Source organism: Neodiprion lecontei, chromosome 6 (assembly GCF_021901455.1).
Source record: "Neodiprion lecontei isolate iyNeoLeco1 chromosome 6, iyNeoLeco1.1, whole genome shotgun sequence".
Lineage (NCBI taxonomy): Eukaryota > Metazoa > Arthropoda > Insecta > Hymenoptera > Diprionidae > Neodiprion > Neodiprion lecontei.
The window spans coordinates 1,273,317-1,298,060 of record NC_060265.1 but is presented as its reverse complement, the minus strand read 5'-3'; the positions used below and the strand labels follow the sequence as shown (position 1 = coordinate 1,298,060).

Below are 24,744 nucleotides of genomic sequence, written 5' to 3'. Positions count from 1 at the left end.
TTACCACCATCGGGAGCTAGTTGAACGCGCGAACCTCGACGCGTACGACACGACTGGTAGGTATAAGGTACGGAATATGGACAGAGGCTGCTACAGGCGGTAGGTTGTACACACACGGTGCTCGTATCGCCTACACAACAAAACGACGCGACGCCATGGCCAGTCATGGTGGTGCAGGGCATGTACACTGTAGAGGCAGCGTGCGTGTCGTCGGCGTTGTCCAATTACGCGTTTATAACGAGCCGCTGTATGGATGGGACAACCCGCGGTAGGGAAAAATATCATACCGCATGCGGGATTTACTACGGTAACCCGGGAAGATCGGTCGCGGGAATTTATTCCCGTTTCCCCTCCCCCCGCGGCAATGTCCGTCTTCGGTCTTGTCTAAAACGTGACCTCTGCAATTTATACCGGTACTCGCTACGAGTTTCTGCTCCGGGAGTGAAGAAGCCCAGCCAACCGAGCTTTTGTGTGCTTTTCGTGTCTTCTGCTCGAAATGAAGAGAGCAGGAAATTTGATTCCGACGCTTAACGAGAGACGGCTAAACTTACCTGTGAAAAATTCCATTCTTCGCGTTGTTTTCCTGCATCGTGAACAAACATGCCAACTTTCTGATGACGACTTACCTGGAACGGAAATAAAGAAGACGAATTTTAATGAACGGTCAATTTTTAAGAGGGATGTCGATAGTAATTTTACATTTTTATTTCTTCATCCCTGAGTCTCTCAACTACCTGTACATTACGGTGAACGGAAACGAGTAAAGCTGTAACAATATCTGCAGCATAGCATGGCGGTTAAAGAGAATGTAACGGAAGCTATAACGAAGAGATTCCTTAGAGATAATCGTCAATTAGTAATTGGTAGCCGTTCGCCCGAGTCTCGATCGTGACTTCGAACAACAACTGACCGAACGATCAACGTCGCGGAGTAAAGATAGCGCAGCACAAAAACAAAATGAAGGAAATAATAATTACGTTGACCAGCAGAGAAGATCGCGACGAATAAAGAGGAATACGGCATACGGCATACGGCGTGCACGTATAATACAATATTTATCGATACCACAGTGTAAACAATTGAAGAAAAAAGGAGCCCTTAAAATGGTTTAAAACTCTCCGTCCCTCCACGTTACCTACGTATATACGCAGAACGTGACGTCAAAGAAGAAAATTAAGGATTCGCTAGCCTCTGGTGGTGGAGCCGTGACGTAAGCGGGGACGTTTGACGCAAGAGTTCAGGATGCGCCGGGGTGGAAGTGACGCAATTAATTCATCAACGAGTGCAGAGCGTTGCACGCCCCCGCCCGAAGAAGCCGCCTTCGCGTATAAGCGTCATTTGAACCGGGATGCCGCAACTGCAGCGTGCCACTTGTTGATCGAACGAACGGCAACCATTGAATTTGTACGACGGGCGTCGTTGAAAAGTTGAGTCGCCGCCGCCGCCGCTGCGGGGGGTTGGCGAGAGGCTAATTGCACCGTCAACTTGTCCAAGTAGGATCATATTCGAGGCTACGCCGTAAAGGTAGGTGTAATAATATCGACTTTTGCCGTCCGGCCGGCAGTTTTACAGCGAACTTTGACCAGTTCGGATAATGAGGAAGGAAAACCGTTTAAGAGGGGAAATCGACCGAGGACGTTTCTTGTCGTAGAACATGAGAGTAGTAAAAACTAGCCCATAAATTTTTCCGTTACGCTTTCAAATTATCCCGAGGTAATTTTCACTCCATTGCAGATGGTACGTGCTGTTATACGGTATAGCTATATATGAACCGATTTAACCGTTGCTGGCTGCCGCAATTTCGCCGATCGGAAGAAAAGCGATTTACTACGTATCGAGGATCGACGTGCGAGAGGGATTTTTACCGAAGGCGTCGCGACGTCGGCACCCTGACGTTATACCAGGGGGCGTAAGAGCCTCGTAATATGTTGATTCGATGGATTTTCCGTCTCCAACTGCGGCTGGATCTTCGCTCTGAAACTAGCTACGTGTTGCGTTAACCGCGTGAGGAGTGCGGTTGTCTGTCGTTTTCACCATTTTCCAGTTAAACCGTGCAGTTATCGGTCCATTGACGGTCTTTCTGAGCGGAAAATCGGATCCGGTGTCAAAGGTAACGAGTTACGTAATCGGCAAAGTTGTAATACCGATACTCCGAGCCGGGAATAAAGGTAATCTTGAGACGAGGCTTGCGCGCAATCATAAAATTTTTTCAAATACCGCGAGTCGATTAAACTCTAAGCTTATTCGCTTGCACTCTGAGCCGTTTTTATTGCATCAATTTTTTTTTCGTTGTCCTTTTGATTATCGTAAGTAGGCTGTAAGCAAGGTTGGCTATCGCTTACAGAGATTCTCTGTAATAACATACCCACCGGCATTAGCATACAATAGAATGGAAACGGTCGTGTCACAAGAGCTTGTCAACAACTCGCTGAACTCGCTCTCCATTACCACCCGAATCGGGGTCCATGTCTGTAAAGTTTTACAGCTAACAAATAAATCGACAATTTTATCAAGCAGCATCCGAAGAACAAGACTCAGATCTGAAATTAATACCTCAACTTTTTTCTTCCTGTAGAAAAAAAATCAAAAAAATCAAGCAGAAACGACTCCCGACTTGAATTATCGCTTCCAAAAGACGTTAATACTTTCGTCTTCGATTTTCCATACATCATCCAGAGTCAATTTTAGATTTTCGGTAGCACGAGGCCGCGATTCGGGGTCAAAAATCGCCGGCATCGTTCGACTGTGATTCGCACTTGCGTATAACCGACGCAAGCCGAATCAGGAGTTGCATCGTTCGAATGGTTAATGCACAAGCGTCACATCCGGAGATTGAAGAGGCCACAGCCACAGTGCGTCGACACATCCATGTCCATAACGGTGTGTACGGTATTCGCGCGTTGAATCGATATCGCGGAATTGCAGCGCCGAGTGAAACAGAATGAGAAGCGTTATTCCTCAATCGCGTGGTTTCGTCTTATTTTTTTACGGCAGCCTTACGTAAACGTCGACAAAAATCCCCCAAGACCGGGAAACCTACCTGTAACATAATATTGAAATATCTATGTCCTCTTATGCAGGGTACTCGAACTAATTTCACTGCGTCCTGTATTGTATAATGGTTGTTTAAAAATAGAAATAGACCGTCTCTAATAGCCGTCTTAAGAGGCGGGCGCCTTTCACCATGCTCTGGTATAAAAGTACCTTGTACCTTGCAGAGGTAAGACGACCAAAAAATCGTATCGGCGTATTTCTTCTCTCCGCAGCGGCAGCACTTCCTTGTCAAATAAACTGTGCACTCCGCAGCTGGGTAACAAAGTTTCCATTGTCGACGCCAGGTAATAGGCAGATACTCGTGCTGCCGGTAGGATATATACGTTAGCGCACCTGCTCCTTAGGGGATTGCGCGATTCAACTTTCTCCACGTCGCCTTGGAGCAGGAGGAACCGAACCCGGGGCGCGGCGTCATAAGCGCCTTAATGGCTGTGGCTAATTGTTGGTTGCAGCTTGATTGCGAACCCGGATCGTCAGCCATTGAAGGACAACCCGGTGTCACCCTGTACGCTTGTGATTCGACAGATATATCCTTCATCTCGTCGATCGATGGTTGGGACATTGACGAAAATCGAATGGCCTACCAAAAGGACCAGTCCCGGAACTTTCCGCTATTTTGGAAAAGAACTCGGGATTCTTGCTTAAAATCTCCCCAGTTCCAAGTTAAATGAAGCCGAACCGATGGACTAAGTTTTGTCTGAATCGATTCGTCGATTCTCGAGTTGTTAGCGGGCCAAAACAATTTACATTTTCGCAACTAATTCAGAAACAACTTTCGACAAGAAGGCCGATTTGAACTGGCTGTTGAAAACTGAACTTTTCACTTTCAGAATGATTATGACAGCATCCTTTCTTCTCTGAATTTGGATCTTAAACGTGAGGCTAAAACTCGCGAGCCTTTTTCTCAAGCGATGCTTTTTCAGTGGCAAGCTGTTGAATTTTACATGACAATCGTAAAGTGAAATTTGCCAATTATTCTCTGGTTCCAATCTTCCCGATGACAAGCAACAAACCGCTCAGTGAAAATGCACCAGCAGCACGAGAAGACCTCCTCGATCCATGACGGGGGCGAGGAATGTCTTCTCTAAAACATAATGTAGGTTCAACCTGTCGTATAATAACCGCAGTTACGGACGTCGCGGTTACGTCGTGGCGCGGTTCTAATCAGGGAGAATTGTTTCGTCCGCTGTGTTGTGCCGCTTGTATGGCGGCTTTCTCGAGACGCATTGTCAGCGCAGGTGGGCTCGCCACAATGACCACCTTTGCCTTGCCGAGTATCTGAAAACTTGCGGTAGGTTATACATAAGGGTAGACCTTACAGAGGGTCAAGGAAGAAAAAATCACAACGAAGCCTGTCAAATCAATTCCAAATGGTGAAAAAAAACTTCCCTCAATTTTTTCCAATTTTTATATAATTCTCCCAGTTTCCCTGTTTAAGCAAGAAGTTTTAAATTATTCAAAAATATCCTCATACACTATATTTTATACTAAATTTTATTTCAATATTATTCGTATGCAAAAAAATCGATACTCTCAAATATTCAGTGAGAAAAAAAACTCGCTTTGTCAATCGGACATAATCTGGAGAAAAAAAAAAAATAAAAATTTTTAATCGAAACATTAGTATTTATTTAGTCGGCACTGTATATTCGAGAATTTGAATCTTTTTGCCTACGAATAATCTTGAAATAAAATTCAGTACAAAATAAAGCTAGTGAGGACATTTTTGAATAATTTGAAATTTCCCGCTTAAACAGGGAGACTGGGAGAATGAAATAAAAATCTGAAAAATTAAGCAATTTTTTTTTTTCACCATTTGGAACGGATCTGACAGGCTTAGTCATGAATTTTTTTCTTTTTTTAATTTTCTGATCTCACACAAGGGCCACCCTGTTATACGTACATATATATAATATATAGGAATTTAAGATCCGCGGGTGGAAAGGAGAACGCATAAGATGAAAGGGAGGCTGGGCGCGTTTCCAGACGCGGTCTGCACGTGAGATTGAAATTTCTCCGAGGCACCGAGCGTCGAACTCGCGTCACTCCGCATCGACACTTCCGGGTTTGCCTCACCCCAAGCCGCAAGTGCGCTCCGCAAAAGAGAGAGGCTCCTCTCCTCTCCTCTCCTCTCTTCCGCTCTCGAATTCCCAACGTTCCTATCGCTGCACAGCTAACGTTCCCATTTACCGTCCATCCAACGTTACATGCAGGCACAGACACACACACCTCGATCTGCATTTTCGTAAGCCTCTTTTTAGCGGGTCGCCGCCTCATTGTCGCTACCACGCACAGCTATTACTTTCCGCGGAAACGCTGCTTGAATGACGACGAGGCGTTACATTACGGCCGCCACTGTTCGCTCTTGTGCCGATCATGTCTACTTTCGGCTTTCCAATTCGACACCGACAACCAGGAAATTTCTAGACCATTGTTCTACCCGTTGTCGTTTCCTCTACACTCCATACAATTGACTCTTTCTCGATTCTTCTTCCCTTTGGAGATTCGTCGTGACTCGGTGAGTGTTGACAATAGGCCGACTTCTCGACTTGGAACGACTTGATCGAGTATGAATTTCCTCAAAGATGGTATAGCTTCTTAGTTTCTATCCAATTCGTAAACAGAATCGAAGAATGGTTCATATTTCCAATGATAAATTGATTCTAGAATACTGTTTTTTTTTTTTTAATTTTTTGATACATTTCCCCAACCGATTTTCGATACATTGCCGAAAAGAATTAAACCTCCGTAAAACTTCTCTTTTCTAAATCTTCCGTTTCCTCATTTTGTGAATATCGTATTCCTGGTCTGCAGGTGCAGCTACCGAGTGATCGTTCGACTGTACAAATAGGCAGTTGGTTGTATAAGGTAAAAGTTCGAAGGTGGGTGCAGGTATGCAGGCAGATTATAGTGCAAGATTAACAACGAGAAGTGATCGAGGAAGAGATGGAGGGCGCAGCGGCGAATTGTCTTATTGGCGATTGAAGCGAGCGAACGGCTGCATCGATTTCCCTAGCCGATAGCGTGGGATCTTGAGGTCGATTAGAATCCTCGCCGAGAGAGAGAGAGAGAGAGAGAGAGAGAGAGAGAGAGAGAATGAACGAGATGGGTGAATTATGCAAATTCGTCCAAGAGCGAGGCGGCTGGCTGGTTAACGACCGGGGCGCTAGACGACGCGAGATAAGCTAATTTCATTAATTTTATTTACCACATAGGTTGCACATTCGTTCGCTCATGCACGCCCGATTATCTTCTTCTATACGTGCCCCCCGAGATCACGCCATCGCGATTTCTTCCTCGTGCAAATCGGTCGCTTATACGTCTATCGGTGTGTTCGGTTACCATTTATCCACACTATCCTTCTCTGTCGGCTGTGTAAAAATAAAATTTACGAATGAAACAATTGATCAAGTTTTACTACATTGGAAAAACTATTGGATGTGTAAAAGGTGTACCTACAGAGTATCGAGCCGGTAAAAAATAGTTAATTGGCGAGCTTAATGCTGCGTTGCTAATAAAAATACGAACCAATTTCGTTTTATATATATATATATATATTTTTTTTTTCCTCTCTAGTTTCATCCATCACTGGGAGACAAATGGCTCGTCTGCCAAAACGTAGGTATTTCCTTGAAGCCTATGTCATTCACAGTCCACTTCAGCGATAATTTTAAAACAATTTACAACGATAAAATATCAGACCAGCTGCACTCTGCACCGGCATCCATGGTTCATGGTTCATTTTCAGGAATGAAATATACGGCTGCTGTAGTACGCACATAAATATGCGCACGTCACTGTATTTTTTCCCCGCATGGTTCGTTCACTTTTTTATTTTTATTTTCATTTTATCGTACGTAACTAAAATACAACAACAAAATACAGAGCAAGATTTATCCGTCAGTAACGCACAGTGGCCGGTGACCGCAACGACAGCGAAGGAAAAGCTCGCCGACTAAGAAACGTAAAACATAATTTGATTCACGGTAATGGAAAAATATTTAGCGCGGCAGCCTTCGTTTCCGCTCATTTTATTTGTTAATTATCTCATTTCTAATATCGCGGGAACTAACCCTTCTCCTCGTCGTCCTCACCCTATCTTTACTCATCCGCCGTGGCTCTTTCTCCAGACAGCTATAAAACGCGAAAGACTCGTCCCATCTTTTTGCCCACATCAAAAGCAAGCCTGGTTGAAGTTTGCCGACGTTAATTCGCTTCCCAATCAATGTCACGCGAATTACACTCTACGGTAGATGTACCTTACACGAGAAGACTCTGTGCTGCCGCAGGGGAAGAGGATGTATGTACAGGAAGAGCACACGTTACATTTCACGCATCACGTGACGTATAGGTATAAATTTGTAACACCATCGGATACGTGAGAGAAGCAATAAGAAAAAAAGAAAAAAGAAGAAGAATGACGTAAAATATTAACAACGAAACACCCTTAATAAACAAGGTAAATCCAATTACCTACCCAACAAATTCCAACATAGTTCTCGTTTCGGAATCGATCGATTCGTCGATTCGTCGACTAATTATACAGGCGAACATAATTAGCCCGGCAAAGTTAAATTGCCGGTATCAAGCGGGGGAAACAACGCGGTACTCCCGGGCAAACGGGCATCTCGACGGTCTCCTACAGGGATCGTCTAATTGCGGGTGATGGTCGACGGTTCGTCCGATCGCTCCGGAATCCGCGTTAGCTACACACAGATATATACGTTATACGTACAAGTCGGTCGATCCACGAAGGCAGGACTCGTCCAGGAGTGAAGAGGAGAGGAGAGGACAGGGGGCAGCCCCGAATGGATCGAGGAGTGATCGAGTGTGCCTCGGCGATGCGCCGCGCTCCTGATCGTCGCAATTATCCTGGCAGTCCTGTCTGCCGTCGGTCGCGTCCTGCGCCGCGCCGACGAGATCCTGGCACCTCTTCACCTGCTCGTCGTTCCTTTCCTTACCGCAGTCTTCGGAGTACCGTCCGCCATTTCTCGAACGCGGGGCGGCGGCGGCTATTAGCTGCACGATATCTTCTTCACTCCCCTGCAGTCCACCTCTATTCTCCTTTTATCCTCGGCTAGGTCTGATGTTTAAACGTATTTAAAAAAATCGTGATATCAAGCTCGTGTTCTTCGAAGATGCCTGCAGGGTCGAAGAGTACGGCACAGTGGGAAAAATACGATGGATGAAAGAGAATGCGAGGTTTACAAGGTGAAACTCGATTTAGTCAACTTGCATTTCTTTGCAGTAATATCTTCTCAATGTAGTATTATGTTGGGTACAAGAGAATTGAAAACCGTAAATGCGAATAAAGAAACTGAAGTATTGAAAACAATTTTAAATATTCATGCAATGTAACATAAATTCGTGTCGTTTAACTTGCCGTCACCTAGATTTCTTTTTTAACCGACTAATTTTTCCACCGGACCGAACGAAGCAGGCACCCTTAAATTCCGGTTTCTCTTAATTCGCGGCAGCAGGCGTTTCCTTCCTCGTTTCAGCAATGCGATAAAACCCTGGTCAAAGAGCTTCCCTCTTATCGTCAATCGGTCGTCGCGCAAATATGCGCACGCCGTTGCAGGATACATCTGGTATACCTACGTGAGTATTTTATAGGCGCTACTTACGCGCGTAAGCTCGACTCGTATGCTCGTGTGGCATTAAAAGGCTTTGAAAATTATGAAAATAATCACTATGCATACATGCGTCGACGTCTTGTTCGCGAATATAAAACGCTTTACGTTATGCCTTTACGGTGGCGCGACGACGACGCTGATAACGTCAGGTGTTTGCACCTGCGCACGCGAGGTATGTGTATGTATATGTAACATATCGCAGATTATTTCGCACGCCGCTGCAGCTGCGGCACAATCCTCTGCGTATAGTCGTCCTGCTGCACTGTCCACACACGTCAGACTTTAAGATGTCAAATAAGAAAATAAGAAATACAGTTGCGTAAACATTTTCTCAAAGTATTCGTTATTAGCGTTATTATTTAGTGTTTTTTTATTTATTTATATATTTTTATTTTCAAGTATTACATATGATTCTTCGCAGAAGTTAAAAAAATCCTTCAATATATATTATTATGTTCATTGCAAAGTTTAGCTCGATTTCGGCTATTTTTTTTTTCTTGCGCTCAACAGAATTCGAATACAGATTCGATGGTTCATTTCTCTGTGGTGCGGTTCATCCGACGAGAGAAAATAATTCAGCCTGCAGTTATGTACGGTACAATAAAAGGCAGCGAGTCGAGATGACGCGACGAAAAAAATTGAGTATATGACGTCAGTCTCATACTACGGATAAATGAAGGTATAAATAAGGTACATACATTCATCTATATGAATTTATGTACAAGTATACCATAGGCGATATATTTTTCTGCCATATACGTCGACGGGATTGCGCGAGAGGCGGTTGTTGCTACGTTATGCATGCGCAGACCGTACACGTATACCTACACCAACGCATCCCACGGAAGTATGCGCATAAAATACAGCGCGCAATATCTCGGCTATATAAATAGTGTGTGTGTGTGTGTGTGTGTACATATATGGTGCAAAATACGCAGCAACAGCAGCAGCAGAAACCCGGTTGTTGTTGCACGAGGTGAAGGAGGAGGAGGAGGAGGACGTGATACTGTCGTCAGGTGAGGTATTATGCCTTATATATAAATATATGCTGTAGGCTTGACGATATTATACACTGCACATATGCCGATTCCGTAAGTTTGAACAACGACTTGGAGCGGAAATATTTCGCAAGTACGTGTACATTTCGTGTATAATAATATCAAAGAGAAAAAAAAAACGAAAATTAAAAAAATTTACCATATACAATATTATGCCGCACGATTATTAAAAAAAAAGAAAATGTAAAAATGAACTTTACGCATCGTGAACGCATTTGCGAAACCGTATGAGTTTCTCGGTGTAACCTAAAACACCGGAGCATGCGTGGATGCACGCAGGCAGGCTTGTTGCGGATAGGTAGACGCGGTTACTTCCGGTCTCGACATTGTCCTGCAATTCTTCTTCTACAACGCGTTACACGTAGGTACGTAAATTTGTGTTGACTCTCCGTCTATGTTACACAAGTTTAATGGGTATATACACGTTGTTGTACAGTCGTGAATGAGGTCCCGTTACCAGATCCGTCACACCCCAGAGACACGCGCTGCTCGCGGTGAACGAGGCTTCAATTTATCCACCTATGGTATATGCCGAGCGAATCACGACTTACGACTGTCCGCCTCCTCCTAGATCTCTTCTCCTCGTAGTGAAACAATCCTGACTTTTCTTTTGCTTTTTGACTTACGATTCGCGAATGCAAGTGTACCCGTACCAACCAACCAACCGCGTAATTCCTTCTACATCGTTGGTGAAATTAAGTCTTGCGCAAAACCGTGATGTACATACACACCACAACTGTGTGTGTAACAATGTACGCTTGTATGCGTTTAATAAGGACACGTGTGCCGAAGAGAATCCGTCACGGGTTTAAGCGTCGCGATTTCGCATTTATAAACGCGGCCTAGCGCCGCCGAGCGGAAAAGAGGGTAAAGAAGAATATTTTACGGCCTATGTACATACATGTCTCGCCATATTCTCTGTGCAGAATTTTCACCAAATTTATGTACAAATTTGTCGATTTTTTAGTCATTTTTTCAATCGATTTACCTAGATCCATATATTGTACAATACGATTAAACGTTCCAAAGTTCGAATCGAGGCATTTTATTAGAACTTGGATGAGGAAATTTGTCACGTATTATGTCTAAAAGATGTGTGTGTGTGTGTGTGTGTGTGTAATATTTCAGCGATACATGTCGTGACCCAGATACTGTAAAGTTGACGTTGCATAACGTTCTCTCGCGTAACCTTGCAAAGGCGTATACAATATGATGTACATACACACACACACACGCATATATATATATATATACATATATAAACCGTTCGAAGTTACTCGAAGCCGCAGAACGGCACGCGATTTCTGCGGACGAGCGTAAGAAAATTAGCAAATAGAATCGATGGGTAAAAAAAGAGCCGAAAAATATATGTATACATAATGTGACAACTGACACCTGACATATCGTCGCAAAATATAAATGATCAGGTTTTTTTATTTTCCTTCTCTCATTCGTTAATATAACGAAATTTTCTGTATTACGCGAAGAATCCTGACACGGCGCATTGTTTCTCTCCCTTCCAGCATGCGGACACAGGCGTTGTACTATATATATATATATATTTATTCGCGGGCGTGAATATATACATGTATATATATATATGTACATACTCAGGTACGCAACCGTTGTCCAAGTCGAGACGGACCGGTGCTAATTCTCCCTGCATGCAGGTTTTGACGGAATACTGTTATTAGCTTAAATGCAGGTTTCACTAGCGCCACGGATCGCGACTGCAGCGCATTGTGCGTACATGGAGTGCATGACGCCGGGATAAGACTGCCTGCCGAGATCCTTCGATCATCGCAAGGCGGTGTTCCTAATGCTGAGTTTCGCGTGACGCGTTCTGTGTATAATAATAACAACAACAACAACAGAAACCGTGAGAGGTTATTATCAAGGATCCATGAAATACCGCCCAAGGATGATAGGAATATAGTCAAATATGCGGTGGTATTGCTGTACAATATGGTCGTCGTCGTCGTCGTCGTCGACGTCATCTTCATCATCATCGTCGTCATTATCGTCTACATTTCACAGGTATCGCGCAGCCTCGTGCTCGACGTCAACGATCGATCAATTATTAATCATACGTCACCACTGATTAAAATACAGCGTCGTCACGTTGAGACGGACGGACTTGGTTCCGCCTCTACATCGTAGCACTCCACAGGATATGCGACGTTCCACTCGCTCGGCTTTACTCGATTAATTATAATAAAATACCTACCTACCTGGTTACAGCGCGCGCACCTTGAACAATATACGTTCAGCAGCTACCAGCCTCACGTGACTAAAATTTTAATCAGACTCGGCTCGACGCGGTGCGTGTAGAACGAATTCCATTACAGGGAAGATCCCGGGTATAAGTTGCACGAAAAAATAAATAAATAAATAAATAAAAAACAAATATACATACAAATACCGTCGCGAAGTGTCGCCACGTTCTGACGTCATCCTGATATAGTACAGGCTACTTCAAGATTCGGCAAAGAAAAGAAAAAAAAAAAAAAAAAGAATTAAAAAATCAACCACGTTGTAACTACGGTTGTTAATAAATTTCCTAACCGATGATCGGTGATACGGTCCTCTTCTCGAGTGGATAGTTTCGTCTGTTACTGGTACGTACAATCCTGCGTTTGCCATGACCGTTGAATGAGAATTGACAACTCACGCAGCACGCAGGAGTGCGTGCGTTACGCCTCGTGGAATCATGGAGAAGCCACCGCTAGCAACGGTTAGTTCAGTCAATGTCCCGTTCAGGCAGAAGCTCTACGAGCCCTGCGAGAGATGTACACGCCCTCTTTCCGTCCGCGTTGTACCTGCGACCTGACCCGAAGCGTCGATCATGCCCCTTGTGCGTAGACTCCAGAGTCCAGAGTCCAGAGTCCATAGTCTAGATTGTATATTGTCGGACCAAGACGGGGAAGTGGCTGCAGCTGGACGCCATGCTAAGTGGGTATGGGTGGTGCAGCTTCTCGGTGGCGGACAGGTTAGTCGGACGTCGACTGATCCCGGCCTCTCGTCATCCGACAGCCCGAGAGGCATTCTCGCAATCATCGGCACCGTTTGCCGTTCGCCTCGACGAGGTTCGCCACACAGGAAGTTGGTGAAAATTACGGAAATGGAAAGGCCGACCCGGCATGCACGCCGCGACGCGACCGTTCGGGCGTTATAATACCGTGCGGAAAGTAGTTGTTGGTAGGTACCGCAAGTAGAACGAAGGGGGGAGAGGACGAAGGTATCGATCCGAATCTCACCGTGATATATAAATTCCTCTCGGAATCGGATGAGGGGGGAAGGGAACTTTTACGCCTGACATCCAAATTCTGACATGTTTGGAAGCGATTCGGAGAATAAGAGAACTTATACTTCCAAATTCAAGCCTTGGAAGTTTGGGAGTGGCAAACCGTCGCGGTTATTCGTAATAATAACTGATAATAATAACTTCACTGCCATTCTTTGACGAGCGTTCATCCGACGGTAGGCGAGCTAGAAGACGATGATGGCGAAGAAGATCACGAGAGAGAGAGAGAGAGAGAGAGAGAGAGAAAGAGAGAGAGAGAGAGAGAGAGAAGAGAGAAAGAGAGGGGACAATGGAAGGGCGCGGCGGGCGGTCGGTCGGTCGGTCACTTGTTGCAGTCCTGTTACTTCACCTCTTCTAGCTCTACGATTTCTCTCTCTCTCTTTGTCGACCGAGCAATTTATGAAGACCTGGTGTTACATCTACAATTTTGAGATCGCAGAGAAGCACCGAGTTGTACAGACATGAAGCGTTGGAACATGAAATAATCGAAAATACGACGACGACCTCGAAACAAACCATTCCTTTCCAAATTTGCACGTTTGCAGACTTGTTGTAATAATGGCACGATAATCCAAATCGTGATTTTAACTTTTTTTTTACAATCTTTAATTGAGTGTCTTTTACCGCGAAGAGTAGCAGCCATATTACCCTGTAATCAGTACTTCTTGAAGAAGAAACGATCCTCCCCAGATTTAAGTGAATCGAGGTATTATACCTATAGCGACGCGTGGCACGAGGTAGAGATTGTTGTAATCATGTAATCTGCACCGAAGTAGCGCATACAGCCCGAGGTGTGAACGCACTCGGCGAGATTGTGCAGTCATGGTACTATATATGTATACATATAGACGACGTTAGAAAGCAATGGGGTATTGAAATAATAACGCGAGTGTGGTTATTGCGGCGGCTGAAACGCACAATGCACAATGATGTGTAACCCTGCAACACAGAGAAAAAGGAGTGAAGGGGGCCGGAGGGTACGTCTTTAAATTCACGACTATAATACCACACGCGTATGAATATTCAAACGTTATATAAAAAGTATACCATACTGAGCTTAAAGTTCGTATCAATTTATCGATACATTAAGCATAAAGTCGATGCAAAAGTTGGACTACATGAGACACGTGGCCTGAAGGTAAATCTTGCGTACCTGTTTTATTTATGCATGAAACGCTTATAGAGAGGTGAGATAGACATGTGGAAACGTGAGAATTCTGGGTCGTGACTCGCGAGTGACTGCAGGCTTGCGGGGCATCGCGTCGCTGCTAAACGGAACCTCCATTGTATTCAAAGTAGCCCAGGCGATACGCGGAGTAGAGGGAAAAAACGGTTGGAAAAACTGGGAAAAGTTAGTGTAAATTAAAGTGCTGCGTGGTGTTGAAGGGAGATTTAGTGTCACGAGTTAAGGCGGGCTTGACAGCTCCGAAAATCAATTCCTGACATCCAAGATCCGCCACGAGGCTGAAGACATAAGCAGCCTGAATCAGCAGGGAAACGTTCGAACGTTCATTCGAATAAAGTAGTGTTGAAATATAAATTGAACGTCGATATTAGTCGTATATATATATATATATATTCCGTTTATTAAAAGTTAGTAAAAGTTAGTATATTCTGTTTATTAAAAGCTTAGTAAAAGTATAAGTTGGGAATTTAATGCGTTTGAAGAAATTTTGATCTTCGGTCTTCACTACCTGCTGGGCCCATAAAATATCCTGTGTACATTTTTCATTTTACTTCCACAACCTATATCAGGTTATGGGCCCAGCAGGTAGTGAAGACCGAAGATCAAAATTTCTTCAAACGCATTCAATTCCCAACTTATACTTTTACTAAGCTTTTACAGAATTATGATGATAAAACTAAACTGGATTTTCATATTTCCAAAAAGGTCAGCACATTTGGCTGGTAGTTTCAGCTTCATAGATCAGACAACTTTTGTACCTTTACTGAACAAAATCATAGATAGGTACGAAGGAACGTGCAATAGTTATAAGCAAAATTCCGAGGGATGAACGAAACCGCTTCGGCGAGCACTGTAAAACCTTTTGGAAAGACCGCGTTCCGTATGGATCACGGCGCAGGGTTGGCCAAACACGAAGCGAAGGTGGGACACGGTTTCCAATAACCTGACGGGGACCGGAGGGTATCGGGTCGCTCGAATCGACTATCATCACCGTTCAACCCCGGCTAAAGGTTGATATTAGGGCTTGTAGGGCGTTAGCATATACAAACACCAGGACTATACGCCAGAAGTAGGAAGTGCGGACACGACGACGGTGACTCTGTTACTACGAGTCGTCTCTTCGTGTGTTATAACGGATATCCGCGTTATTTGTTGAACCTCGGGGGTTCCAATTTTTGCAAGTTTAGATTTTCGCCTGTGATCCTAGGTAAGAATCGTCATTTACCGTCAAAACGTCGCATAGCATTGAGTTTCGGAAGCAATCGACGTGGCGGCTGGCAACCCTCCGAAAACGTTATCGAATCAATTCTACGGTTATAGCAGCGTCAACTTGCAAGGCGATTTGTTATTTAAGCCTTGATGGGAAAACCTCAGAGGAAATTACGAGAGTAATTATTATTTGGAAATCAAGGTTCCGCTTCGTAGTCCCATTCCGATTTCGCATGGAGTGATAACGTCTGGTTTAGGAGGAGGACCGCGTTCATACGTCAAACCTCGTTTTCGTAAATTGATTCACATACCAGGTTCCGCGTGTAAGATACATGTGTGTATAAACCCAGGAACGCGATTTCCTCTCCAAGTAAGTACGTAATTCTTTCGGCGCGTAACGTAAAGTCCAGAATGCCTTCAATCGGGTGATTCATTCTCTCGGCCATGAATATGTGTACGCAACGAAGAATCCAAACTTTATCGAACATTAGCGTATAACCATTTCGTCCAAGGGATGAAAACTTACAAAATTCTCCAGACCGAGGATGCAGTGATCCCAATAATATATGTCCACAAACGTGTGGAAATGAGGACAGCGATAGAATCGATGAATACTTGAACCTGGACTAGTGTCCGTGGTAAAAATTTCATTAATAAAAAATCTCTACAAGCAAGCCTGCGTTTTCTTCGACTTCCGAGGTTTGAAACGTACCCGATTTGCTGAAGTAGCCTCTTTACCCGTGATGTAAAATTTTGCTTCGTAAATAACCTGAGGGGCGTCGCCCCGTATTGGCCGATACTCCGGTTGTCTGGACTGTGAATGCCATTGCGGAATATGCAGGACGAATGGACATCAGTAAAGTTGCATACCTAGAACATGTGCGCGACGTAGTGACGCATCGGCAGGCGAAACCGAAGTACGGTGCGGCACAACGGCAGCATAATGCCCTGAGCAATGCATCACGGAGGGATGGGATGGATGGAGGTGGAGGTATAGAGAGAGAGAGAGAAAGAGAGAGCGGGAGGCCATTCCCAATAATTTACGATCATCGATCCGTTGCGGTGCTCAAATTCGCTAATTACGCAATAATTATACGGCCTACATCGTGCGGCGCAGAACGGAGCGCGGGTGAAATGGACCGGAAATTTATTGACCCCTGACCGAGGCAGTTTCCTGTTTGAACGGGGTCAATATTTGCCCGATCTAACCGTGTCAATAGTTCATAGAGTCGCGGGTCGGGCTTCTATTGGCCGGAACCGCGTTCCCCGGTAGCTGCTCCACTTGACAATATTTGATCGTCGCCCGCGCGATATCAAGGCTCGTTCTTGGTATGCGGTGCAATGGACCTGCCAGAGAGGAGTGCCGTCGAAGGGGTGAAGGGCGAACCCTGGAGGACCAAATCTTGGCCCGAGGATGCATTATGCACCGCGAAATACGGAGGCATTCTGCACGGAGAGAGGGAGAGAGAAAGAGAGATAGTTCTCTCGATATAACGCCGAGCGGCTTCCGTTCGTTCACATATATATACCGCAGTGAGGCAGGCTCCATCCTTGAACGTATTTGCGCACCGGAGTACCAAGCATGGCGATAATAGATGCTCCAATTTATATATTTATAGTGGCAGGAGCAGCCAGTGCGAATCGCTGTAATGATTTCAGAGCGTGGATCATTAAGCACGGAATTCGCGTAGCTGTAGACAATGCAAAGGTCAAAACTAGGCAAACGTTTGGCTTTTTCTGATCACTTCATGTGACAATGGCGTCGCGAAGTCAGTTAACGATCTGGTACAGACAATTCCTAACGCTAACGCGACTTCTCGCACAAGTCTGTGTGTATAATCCGAATGATCGGCGAGTATATGTATACGTATATCCCCTTACATAAATAATAATTGCTTCAGTAACCGGTTAAACGAGTCTCAAGTGCATTATCCAGGTCACTCGATAGAAAAAATGGAAATTGTCTCCGCTGTACCTACAACGCGCTTCTGGTTAAAAACTTACTTCGGTATGCAGAGCTAGAACTATCGCAAGTATTACCAACCAGCGAAACATCTTACAGTCGCATCGCAGCTGCGTCAGTAATAAGATTATCGAAAAAGTACCGCTTAATATTGATATTTAACATAAATTTGATGGTTCTTCTGTTTGTGGACAGATTTTTGTGTGCAGGAATAGCGGAATGGTTGGTATTACCAGAGTCAAGAGAGAAAATGGATAATTTCCAAATCAGCAATAACTAAGAGTTCGCAACAAGCTAGAAGAAGATTATGAGACAGCCGAGAACAAGTCGCAACATGGGATTGTAACACCCCGCAGCGCAGGTCCGTCTGTGATCTATAAGTAGAGAGGAGAAGGATGTTTGTCTCCAAACACTCGAGGGTCGAAGAGGTGTGTTTCGGGGCCGCGCTGGAATGCTACGTGTTGTCGAAGCGAGCTATGTTTTCTCTCGGATGAACATCGATATCAGCCACTTAACGTTGTTTGTTAATAACGCGACAGCGTGCGAGGGTGTCGGGTGTGCAGCGCGCTGAATAAACGTCACGTCACTGCTGCCATAACCGTCGGCCACCCTCCAATGTTCGCGTTCAGCTCCTGCTCGAGTCACCGAACAATGCCACCTCATCCCTCTTGGAATCCAGTTTCGCCCACCCTCAGAGGACGGATGACGGTGGATGGGAGGGTTGAGGCGTATCGCCGTCTCGCCCCCGCGGGCGATATGGAATTATAGGAAAGCGCTCCGCGCATTATCGCCGACGACACCCCAGCACCCCGCTAATTGCTTGTTTATACCATTCCACAGCTGGGGACCAGACTGGAGGTCCTTCCACGTTCGCCGCTCGTCGATCGGTCCGCATGGCACGAGAAGAGAACAGTTTTAGCCTTTGTTTGACAGCGCCCGTCAGTCAAGACTCGATGAAAATCTTACGGTACGTACACGAGGTACATTACAACAGCGTCGACTAGCTCGCATTAGCATAGAAATTAGTCGTCGTCGACTTCGCCGTTCATCCGGTGATCCCCGGTATCAAGACCGGATTGATTACCCGTTCAAACCGTTTCAGAAATGCCGGTTCTCATCGTGCTCCCCAATTTCAGTAACCCATATCGTACGGTTGTCAACGGAGAAATTTCAGGGTTTCCTCACCCGAGGGCACTGCTTCGATCGAACCGAAAACCGTTTTGTGCGAGCTGACTCCCGAGTCGTCGATGACTGGAGTGTGAGAGCGAGAAGGAGAGAGGGAAAGAGACCTGCAGCACGGCGCAGCGTCGGCGTGGGTGCGGTGCGGTGGTGTCATCTCTCGGCGAACCCGGGAGCGACCTGAGACCTCTTTCCTCCTCCAGTCCTCTCTCTATCCTCTCTAGCCTCTCTCGATCGGCTCCTGTTTACGTACCTCGAGCTGGTCGTAGCACGCAGCCCCGCCAGCTTGTCCACTAGCGCGACTATCCGCAGGGTCTGGAACACTTCCGAGCGACGCACCGGCGCTGCGGTTGCGGCGCCGCGACGCTGCCGTTGCCGTTGCCGTTGCGCGCGTACTCTCAACCGTTTGAGTATAAGAGCGAGTGTCCACACCGTCGACCAAGTGGGAGTGAACAGAGGGACACTGCTCCATAACGCTGTCTTGCTTTCGTGCCTTCCTTCTTCCTTCACGGTCACACCCGGAGCGGTGCTCAACTTTCCCTTGCTTCGTTCGGTTTTACCGACAATGAGAGCTCGGAAATCTCCCAACGATGTTGTCAACTTGGGGAGAAAGGTCCCGATGTCGCGACGCGAATTAATAAATATGCCATTAAACGCGATGAAAGATGAAGTTTGGCATTCGGAAGCTGGAATATCGATGGAATTGAATCGTTTGGATCGATCGATGAACCGTCACTAACAGATTCATATCTGCGAAAATGTTTGCACCGCGATGGGAAGTTCTTACTCACGCGTGACGTTAATCTCGTAATTGATTCCTCGTCTCAATTTCACCGAATCAGCAAACCACGAAAATGATGAAAATCTGAAAAATCTATGAACCAGTAAAACGACGACACCTTTTAACTGGCATTGTCTTTGACCTCTTTTCGAAATAGCTATTCTCTTGCCGACAGTACAGAAAGAGGTGAGGCGGTGAAATGACGATTGAAAAGAAACGGAAAAAGAAAATATGAAACTGGGTGATCCCAGCCGTTCGAAATTGATGGTTGAGTCGAGAACCCCGAAGCGAATTCGAGCCTGTAATTAAGGATAATTAGTTATTTAGGCGCCGTGTAATTAGAGTTTGGCGTCAAGGGGCTTTGCCGGAGCCTCGATCCACGCGCACCGGTACTGCGGCATAAATCACGTGATACAGAGATTGAGGTGGTCCACACCTTACCAGCGAACCAGCAACAAGGAGATAACGCGAGTGTACGCAGCGTCTGATAAACCGGGAAGACCTCGATCCGACAAGTGCTGGAAACGTGCCCGAATTTTGCCGTACCTACTTTTCGCCCAAGTTTCGAAGAGGTGAGAACCACTGACGGCACAGTATCAGACAGGCTCCACCTAGCGCAGGGTGTGCAGGTCGGAGGCCGCGCGGTTCCTCATAGAGTCGGTGCTCTCTCTTCTTTCTCCCTCTAGACTGCTTCATCTTCTTCTTCTTCATCTCCTTCTTCTTGTTCCTCCTCTATTATTCTGGTTCTTCGACGTCGTCGTCTTTGGGGCGGAGGGGAACGCTCGCGGGAACGGAACGGGGGTGGGAGAGGCAAAACAGGTTGACTCGCACGCGAGGCATCAAGCTACTCGCTGCTCTCGAGCGATGCATAGCACAGCGATGGAGATGATGCCACGGTCACCGAGACGCGCGTCGCCCGTTTCGCCGAGGTCGCGGATTTCGATTCCTATTATAAAACGTTTTTCGCAATATTGACGGAGCACGGTTTCGCGCGTTTTTCGCACGAGGGTAGAAAAATTTGTGGAAAAGTTTCTTTTCCTCTGTTTTTCATTATTTTCGTTCGTTTTTCGAAATAAAATACACTCGTTGAAAATACTCACTGAGAACCGCAAGTGTTCTTTAGGTTGCTTCCAAATAGTAGACATTTCGAATTAAACATTTCAACCTTCGTCCAGCTTATTCTCTGCAATAAGGAACAGAGGATGAACCGAGCAGTGAACGAAGACTTTGATAGTCATGCATTACGTTATGACTAATTTACGAGAAGACGAAGATCCAAGTGTTAAGCCTTCGAACAGTATCATGTTTCTTGTACATAACCGTGCCGGAAGCACAAAGACACCTGTCCATAAACGATGTATTGGCTAAACGACGAATGTAACGAACGTCGTCGATGCCGCGACATAAAAACTTTTCAACAAAGATTCTCGTGAATTGAATTAAAAAACGCAGTCGCTTCGCAACGAAGAAGGTTCAACGCCTTGCAGCCGATGCAGAGACTGACGTAACGCCGAGTTTTACGTAATCCCCGGTTCGACAAATGGCCGATCATTACAATTTACAATCATTTCCACCAATCGTTTCGGCGCAATGTGTCCGTCCGTGTATCCGAACGCGTGCTACTTGTAGTTGGAATATTTTATACTCACAATGTGCCAATGCGAAATTTGCATATATTCTAAGTCCGATTCAAATGAATTCCCGATGCCGGATATCACGCTTTCGACTGCTGATCGGATGGGAGGAAAATTCTAGCCTTACGTGTGACGAGCGCTCTCTGCGTGGCAAAATACATACCTAACAATAAAATCGATTATTCACAGCGTTTGACGTAATATCGAGAAAACGAAACTCGCTCGTGACGTCGCAGGCACGGCACTGAAAAGTCAAAACAAGGATTTTACGATACGTCCGTTCTGTTCGTCTACGCACTTATCGTTAGGTCAGCCGCACGTATAAGAGAGTCCTGGAATTTACCGCGGGGCAGAGAAAGGGAACGACGAAAGATTCCTATGAACGACGCAATGAATCACGCACGCTTCTCAAGCGGAGAGATTATGAGACGGACTATACGCGCGTGTATGCCTATACGTGTAAGCACCGATTTACACCCACGAGTCTCGACGACCTCCGTCGCGACGCTCTTGTCCAAACATTAGACGGCGACCCAATCGAGACAATCTTATCTTGTATCAACACTTCGATTTTTGTACAGAGAAATGTTCCAAAGCGTTATACGAATCGCTACGATACAATAAACAACATGCGATTACGAACCGTGTGGAAAAAATTGACCGTTAAAATTAAATAAAAAATTGATTCAATCATCCGGTAGACCTCTTCTCACGTATCTGGTTAATTATAGTTGAATCGTAGGGAGGATATCGATCGAAATGAGATAAGTGGAGTAAATAATGACTGAATCCTGGAGGAGTTGGGAATTGAGGCGATTGCACGATCGTCATCTTACTTCCCGCTTCTTCGCAATGCAGCGATAGCTGAATTGTCGGGATTCCAGGCCGGTTCTCTGGCTTTCGTCTTTGGTGTTTTCGAATAACGGGGTATACAATTTACGGTGTGCGGTTGGTTCCAACGTTTTATACTCGGTTCAATTGCGACGTTCTCTTCGGGTTGTTCCGTTTATATAATGAACAAATACACTTTCGGGGAAAGCACGAAGATGTACCAAGAAATTCCGTTCAGGTACAATGTATAATATCGTTACGTATCGTACAAAAATAACTTGGGAATTCGCAACAATTATTACGTACGTTAATTAATTTTGACAAATGGGAATGAATTGCAGAAAGGACGCATTATTCATGATTTCGTATACATAAACGAAAACGAAGGAAACAATATTTCATCGCTCAAGATTCACCTTCGAATTCTTTTCTTACTCATACGTAACTACAATTGATATTCCCTGAATGCTGCGTTTCGTTTACTTAACGATCGTCATTATATACTTCAACGAAATATTTTTATAAGTTTTTTTTTTCTTGCTCCGCGATACACGCTAGAAACGTACCTACGACAGTTTCGACGAATCCTTTAAGCGATAAGATCAACGCCTATCTCCGCCACAAATATACGAACTCGGGTTATTCCCAGGAATTTTTTTCTATTCCATCCGCCGCAAGTTCCACAAGTGTACGTACGACTAGAAGGTAAAGATAATATGCCTGTCTCAAAATTGATACGACGACGGTGTCGGCGGCGACTGTAGAAATGAACTCTGGAATATACGTCTGCGCGGAGAAAATTGAAGGAACGAGTAATTAAATGAAGTTGGAAATAGCAACGAATCCGACGAAAACCATTGTCAGCTATCTTCGAGCTCCCCAGCTTTTTCAGAGAATGTCTGTCGCACACTTATCTCACTTATCAATCAAGGTATATTTTTGCTGGAAAATGGATCCGAAAATATACGAGTATAAACTTCTTCTTCGCGCACTTTTGACACTGCGGATAAATATTGAAGGTAATTTAAGTAAAAAGGAATTACAGCGAAGCACATCGTAAATAGGCGTATTATGAATATGAGAGATATGGATTCGTAAGTAGGAACGAGGACACGACGGTGGTAATAAGAAGCTGCAGGCTGTGCGGGAGCGGTTAAAACGTGGACAATATCGTCGTAAGATAACTCAAATCGCGCGTCTGGGTACGTTTCCTCTCAGGGGAACAAAGTTACAGATTTACGTCGCAAAGGTGAGGGTATTTATCGACTGGTTTTCAATGGGCTAACCGCCGATATCATTACCCGAAACGATTATGGCCGTCCGTTTGTCCGGCGGTTAAAAATTAAACTGGCCGTAAGGGCGTTCTTCGGAAAGTTTTTCTCTTCCTTTTCTTCTTCTTCTAAAGTTCTGCCGAGTTTAAATCTCCTTCGCCGCATATTATAGCGGCTCGAGAAACTTAAATCATTTCATACGTGTAGGTGTATGATCGTAACATATTTTCCAGAGGCGAGAAATTATAAACGAGACGGATGCATGTATTTTTCTTTTCTTCGCAGCGTGCAAACCATTTTTTTTTTTTAAATCCATTTTTCGTAAACTGCGAGACAGCATCGGGAGTAATAATTTTTACTTTGTACCGACTGATTATCACACTCGAAACTAGACATGAGTTTAGGGTATAGTTACATACTTATAATTAGTATTTTGTGAAGTGAGCGACACACGTAAGCTTTTGTAAACTTATCTCGAGCACGGCCGTATCCGAGAGCAATGAGCTCTCGTCACAATAAGTATCAGTTGAAAACTCATTGTGTCGACCGTGTGTGTACAGCATAGTATCCTCGTTCCCTCCGATGGTTTTAATTATAACATCGAGTGATAAAAAGTCTCTGTATAGGTGTGCACACATTATAATCAGGATAGAATTCTAATTATATCTCCGTGTAACAAAGAGAATGCCCTCGATACATAGTCGAACCACGTAATTACACGCGATGCACGAATCTGTACTACATTATAAACCATACAATACGAGAAGCGATTTACTCGAATTACACATTTTTGGCGGAACCGGAATAACGACGCGTCGGTAGATCTCCACGACGACCATAAAGAAACGAATCTTCTCCGAACGTGATAGATCTTTAAAAATATAAATCTAATCGGAGATTTTTATTTTTTTTTTATTTTACTGTACATGTAATTTTATGAAAAACCCATTCAATATTCAGTCAGCGCTTGCGGGTAGGGAAGAAAAAAAAGGGAAATTCGAAGATTCCCGGGGGTCAAGGGGCGACTGTAAGGCACAAGACGCAGAGAACCACCGCGTGACGGAGTTCGCATATCCCGGCAATCCACCGGTTGCAATAATCCCGTCGGTGGAAAAGCGGGGGCCGCAGGAGGCTGCCAACCGCAGGATCAACAACCTGACGACAGAGTCCGGCGGTGTGGCGGTCTAGGCGTGCCAAGCTGCCCGTTGTCTGCATAACGGTTGCAACGAGGAACCGACCGGCCCGTATAATACCAGAAGACACGGTGCTTTTCTAGACGCATGCTTCCAAGTGCTGACTCAGCCGAGATTCGATTCAACAATAACCACAATTATTCCACTGTAGCAAGAGTGACGATACCGAGTTTCGACCCGAGAACTGCAGCTTATGGTTTTTATCGTCTTACAACTCCGTTAGAGGGATACTTTGATGTTCTACATTGTTGTTGGACTTGGAATCATCCGAAGATTATTTACGATTGCAAGATCATAGTTCGTTCGAGTCTGTTATACGCTGTATATTGTAACGAATTTCTTAGCGCTGTATTAATTTCTATAAAGTTAAAATAAATTGCACGAGTATTAAAGAGGAAAATATACCCGACCCTCAAATCCACGAGTACGTAGGTACTCGACAGCT

At 44.9% G+C, this 24,744-nt stretch overlaps 1 protein-coding gene across 7 annotated transcripts in view; it reads right to left on the bottom strand.

Annotated features, from left to right (window-relative positions):
• The window catches only part of LOC107228219 (neurogenic protein mastermind), a 125,450-nt gene that overhangs the window by 70,294 nt on the left and 30,412 nt on the right, over positions 1-24,744 (bottom strand). For 3 of the 7 annotated variants that reach the window (XM_046743504.1, XM_046743505.1, XM_046743506.1), the window contains exon 2: positions 552-626. The exons of the other annotated variants lie outside the window; for them this stretch is intronic. In XM_046743504.1, the coding sequence (XP_046599460.1) occupies positions 552-626 (75 nt within the window). The remainder of the gene's footprint in view (positions 1-551; positions 627-24,744) is intronic. 7 annotated transcript variants of the gene reach the window in all.